The sequence below is a fragment of the Adiantum capillus-veneris genome, chromosome 24 (genome assembly GCF_014529385.1).
Source record: "Adiantum capillus-veneris isolate H3 chromosome 24, ASM1452938v2, whole genome shotgun sequence".
NCBI classification, from domain to species: Eukaryota; Viridiplantae; Streptophyta; class Polypodiopsida; order Polypodiales; family Pteridaceae; genus Adiantum; species Adiantum capillus-veneris.
In genome coordinates, this window is record NC_140954.1 from 138,508,781 (window position 1) to 138,513,882 (window position 5,102).

A 5,102-nucleotide genomic window follows, 5' to 3' on the forward strand; every position below is an offset into this window, starting at 1 on the left:
CCAAAAAATAAAAAGTCTTTTAAAACATATTAAGTGTGTAAGTGAAGGGTGAATTTAAAAATGAAAAGACAAGATGAAGATGAAAAGTCAAAAGACATATGAAGATGGTAAGTCAAAAGACTTTTTGTGGTCATATAAAGAGGTGGTCCACTTCACATTGTAAATTTGTGTTTTTCTTCTCCTTTATTTTTCCTTTAGTATTTTATTCTTTTTTAGATGTACTTCCTCTCTCTCTCTCTCTCTCTCTCTCTCTCTCTCTCTCTCTCTCTCTCGCAAAGTTGTATCCGTCCTTCTCACATTTAGCTGATACCATTGCAAATCTACATGCTTCGTCATTGCACGTTGCTACGTGCTATAGACTGCGCATTGTTTTTGTTGTTATTGAGAGAATTTGAATTAGGAATACCTTTTAATTTTTTTTGAAGCCATTATGAATACCTTTAAATTTTTGAACAATAAAAAATGAGTCTATAAATTTTTTTTATCAAAATGGAAATACCCTTGAATAGAATTACTGAGATTAAAAATATCATCAACACTTTTTTCTAGTTGAAGCTATTTGTCCCTTTGAATTTATAACGAGTGCACAATTTTAAAAAAAACATCATTAAGAATTTTCATAAATGCTTTATCTTTTTTTTCCCTACAATACAAGCATTCCTATTTGTAATGATGCAATAGAAATATATAAACATGTCTTCATGTAAATACATAACTATATACTTTATTTAGGTTTGAATTTATATATGACATTGAACCTATAAATGGTGATTTATATAAGGTGCAAATTGACACAATTGGAGTCATTTACCAAACATTTCTCATGACATTGAGTCACTTTGATTTAGTCAGGAAGCTATTCAAGTACTTTGGTATCTTTGTGGGAATAATATACCTTCAATTGGACGAACTTCTTCAATGGGATGGAGTTAGATTACTCATCTAGCACTGAAAAGTACCTCAACCCACAAGATGGTGGCATCTCCTCCATCATGAACAGAGATAGTGTTGGCCATGTTACCCCCCCTCCTCTATGGTCCCTGAGGGACCATTCCCCACAATCCTCCTACCCCATGACTCTCGGCATCTGCCGATCGCCAAGGGGTCGAATGATTATGGGGAATGGACCATTCCCTACCCCTTCATGTCTGATCTACAACGTTGTGGAGCTTTTCTGTTGTTTTCATTGTCTGACTGCCTTTGTTCCTTCTTCTTTTTGTGAAGTTGTTTTCTTTCCTGTGCTATCAAGAGTGTTTGCTTTGCTTGTGGAGGTGTGAGATCCACATGCTTGCGTGTGTGGTGGTATGGGCTTGTTTATATTTCAATGCAAAAGAGGGAAGAGACAGTAGCATTCTGCCTATTGCTTGAACTTTCAATTCAAAAGAGGGAAGAGATGAATGGGAATACATGTAAGCACCCAAGGTCCTACAACATCATTGACATAATGCACAGTGAATTAGCTTATCCGATGAAGCACCACAAGCGACAACAGCAAGCTATAACTGTAACCATTTGTTATCTTTATTAACACCTGGCAACTGCAACAAGCTTCATTGACCTAAAATCAACTTGCAATTATGACTCGGCTGAAGATTCGGCCGAAGTCTTCACACCAACCATCTTTAATGCATATATTGCAGGAGCTCAGCTCGTGCTATGCTACAGCCAAAAACAGCAAAATACATCTAACCAAAAATTCACTTAGAATCCTGAATTCGTATTGCACACCATCAATAATGTTGTAACTAACCATAATTTTGTTTATCATACATGGTGGTAAGGGAGAAGCTTGCTGCCATGTAGGCAGCTGAGCAGGCCTCCGAGCATGGGTAGTCAAGCTACAAGGAGTACACCAGAGCTTGCTGAGAGGAGTAGCCTCCTTGGGAGCTTGCAATCTAAAAGCTCAGGGCCAATGCTGATTAAGTGTTTGCAAACTAACAGCATCGAACATGCCATCATAGCAATGGCATTTGCAAACAGTTGGGGTGCGACAGAAACCATCAAGTGGCTAACCTATTCAAGTTGATCCAAGCCTGTGGACAATGAGACTTCATCAGTGTAGGCAAGGAAACTTTTGGTTGAATAAGATTCATTCAAGGCAGCGACGATGGTTACACCATCTTGTAAATTCAACGTTTCAAATGATAAAGCTGGGGCACACCTTTGATTTAAATACTTTTGTAAATGGCAGTGAGTTATCTAGCAGGACTGCCTTTGTCAAAAGCACACATACCTCATCAAAAGCTAGAAATGTACAGCCTGTAATTGACACAAGTAAAATCTCTTTATCATTCCCTATCAATGGCAGAACAAAACCTCACAAAAACCTCAAAGGAGACATCACTGCTATTTCAGCAGAACCGAATCTGTGTCAACAAAAAGTAATGCTGAAAAACGCTTTTATTCTTCAGTAAGGCTTGCATGTATCATTACCTGCCGTGACTTGCAGTCTCGAAGCACCAACCGAGCTTTCCACAGCCACAATGTGACAGCAAGCTGAGAACATTACCTCTCAAAGTATGCCTCACCTGACTTCGTTCTGCAATCCACTTTTGTCGAGTGATGGTTTTGTTGAGTAACACTTCTTTCACAAAGACCTCCACTATACCGTGCCAAACCGACAAGAAACGAGGATGGTACATTATTGAAATAAGGCAAAAAGGCATGAAAGATGTCAATAGCCCTTCATAAACATATTGATAGACCTAGAATACAAAGCCATTGCTGGCAAAAACATCAAGAAACAACATCCATTGCATGTTGAAAGTTGATGGGAAGCATGCCCAAATTGTCACCGTCCCCAAAATTAAGGCCTTTGGCCGACAGCTCAATCATGGAAGTGCCAAAGCGCATACTAACACATATCTCACTCGTCATGTCCATCTGTAAATCCTTCGATATATCCACCTCGATTTGCCCCTCCATCACACAAGACTGGTCCGGAAGGAAACCAGGGTTTAATTCTGTTGAGCTATAAAGCTCTATGTGTAGCTTCTTCTGCTTATGGGACGTGGGATAAAATATATTTTCGATACTATGGTCATACAACACAGTGTCTCCTTTCCTCACATAAATGCAAAAAGCATTTTCACATTCCTCGTCACCGTCGTCATTACCAGAAAGATACTCCTCTGGATCCTCCCCTTCAATGAGATCTCTTGTGCATTTAATTCCATATGTTTTTCTTGAAACCCTGCATGTGACTGGCTCCTGTGACATACTAAACAGCACAGCTCCATCACAGATTGCACTTCCGGGATTAGGTGGGCTAAATATGGCCCTCACTCTTGTCTCAAATGCTCCTCGAACTCTCTTCATGAGGTATGGTGATGCTGAAAATCCTCCCACCATTAGAATAGCCTCAATATTTGACTGCATTTGTTGCTCCAACAATTCAATTACCTTTTCCACCTCTGGATCTAAAATCTGGTGCAAGTCTTCATGAGTGACAATAACTTATCCATTTTCTTCTTCGGCATTGTGCCCCTCTCTTTGTCGCTGTTCAATCCACTCTTCCGCAAGCTCCAATGGTAGATCAATCGCCTTAACTTCTAGAAATCTCCTTAACTTGAAAACCACTGCTGCAAAGTTTTTCATGAACAACAATATCAATAGTAGCTCCCCCAACATCAACAACTGCAAATCTGTCACCATCTCTTAGACATGTATACCTGGCCCTATGAAGGCAATGCAAAGATGCCGCTTCAGGCTCCAAGACTAGCCTCAAAGCATAAGGACTTACATACTCTGATTGGGAACACTCCAGAAAACCTGTCGCGAGTCCTGCATTTTGTGGATATTGCTTCATTTTTTGCTTTGCCTGTTCTGCCCATATTGCAGGCACCGTAATGCACCACTGAATATCTCGCTTTTTCAGTTTGTCTTGAAGGTGTGCAAAGGCAAAGTCGGAGAGCTTGTGAAGATCATCCGTCACAAGGCGGTCGATGTTGAGCCCAACTGGCAGAGGCTCGCAGCTTCATTGACAAGAATACGGAGCTCCTACCTCATGGGCAAGATAGAGCTGAAAAAAACTAACATAAGCCCATTTGGTAAAATGTGGGCACATTTCACTCTATCGTGAAGAAAATTGGGTTCCAAAGGGATAACTGAGCGGCACATTTCACTCTGTCGTGATGAAAATTGAGTTCCAAAGGGATAACTCAGCGAGCAACCAGCACCAAGATTATCTTCAAGGCGAGGATGTTTCATTGAACGAAGAGCTTTCTCATACATCACAAAAACAGCCAGGTAGAAGACAAGGGGTTCCACTTGTAAAACAAACTCGTCTATGTTTTGCAATAACGGGATGAAGTGGCTGTCTTAGTTTGTGAGGGCCAATCCAGGACATGGTGGATGTCTCGGGGGTCGCTCTTGTGGACGTACGTGAAGCCCGAAAAAGTGGTGCCTAAGTCCAAAACCATCATGACCTTAGGCCGAGACCTCCATGCCTCGGCAGAAGATGTCGTTCATGTTTGACTTCTCATCTGCTTGCTTTACATGGAGACGCAGGTATGACTTTGGATGGAGCTTTCGCTTCATAGTTCAACTGCACGACCGAGAGGGGGAGGGGAGAGCGCAAGAGCGCATGATAGAGAGAGAGAGACTCAAGCCCGGTTCAGACGCTGCGGCGGAAATGCTTCCCATAGGGCGTCTAAGGTGGGTGGCAAAAACCTATTTGCTACAGCAGCAGGTATCATCTTCCTCCGAGCCTGCCATTTTTCTTCTGGCACCCCCACTCGGAAGAGCTGCTGGCCTCTCTCCACCTCTCTCTGTTTTTCGCTCTTCTTCCTCCAGCACCGTTCAGACGAGGCGGCGTAGACCTGCAGAAAGCCTTTCTTCGTCTGAACCCAACCTCAGTGAGAGAAATGTCTTTAATCGCTGGCATACTCCACTAGAATCTCACGAGATCCCCCTTTTTGCTCCTCACCAATCTCACAAGATCCCTTTGCTTCTCCCCTTTTGAGACAGATTCCAAAAAGCTCTGCGTAGATTCGAACAAAGGTGCTAGATAATAATGCCTCTAAACTCTCCAAGCTGACGATTCAATTGTGTTCGGATGATGCCAATCTTTCCACTTTTCTAAATAAGAAAAAAAGAAAGGC

General features: G+C 41.8%; 2 protein-coding genes across 3 annotated transcripts; both read right to left on the minus strand.

Annotated features, from left to right (window-relative positions):
- Positions 1-1,148: 1,148 nt before the first annotated feature.
- LOC147427235 (uncharacterized) lies at positions 1,149-2,571 on the minus strand. Its single transcript, XM_086499110.1, has 3 exons — positions 2,434-2,571; positions 2,162-2,259; positions 1,149-2,033 (listed from the first exon to the last, which is right to left on the minus strand). The coding sequence occupies exons 1-3, from the start codon at positions 2,504-2,506 to the stop codon at positions 2,001-2,003; spliced, it is 204 nt and encodes a 67-aa protein (XP_086355236.1). The 5' UTR covers positions 2,507-2,571; the 3' UTR covers positions 1,149-2,000.
- A 50-nt stretch (positions 2,572-2,621) lies between these two features.
- LOC147427236 (uncharacterized) lies at positions 2,622-4,150 on the minus strand. 2 transcript variants are annotated; one of them, XM_086499109.1, is made up of 4 exons: positions 3,672-4,150; positions 3,550-3,581; positions 3,403-3,426; positions 2,622-3,332 (listed from the first exon to the last, which is right to left on the minus strand). In XM_086499109.1, exons 1-4 carry the CDS (start codon positions 3,806-3,808, stop codon positions 2,737-2,739), a joined length of 789 nt encoding a protein of 262 aa, XP_086355235.1. In that variant the 5' UTR covers positions 3,809-4,150; the 3' UTR covers positions 2,622-2,736. The 2 variants fall into 2 exon arrangements, with proteins under 2 accessions (XP_086355235.1, XP_086355234.1); XM_086499108.1 differs by having other exon boundaries at positions 2,622-3,578; positions 3,672-3,810.
- Between the last annotated feature and the right edge of the window lie 952 nt (positions 4,151-5,102).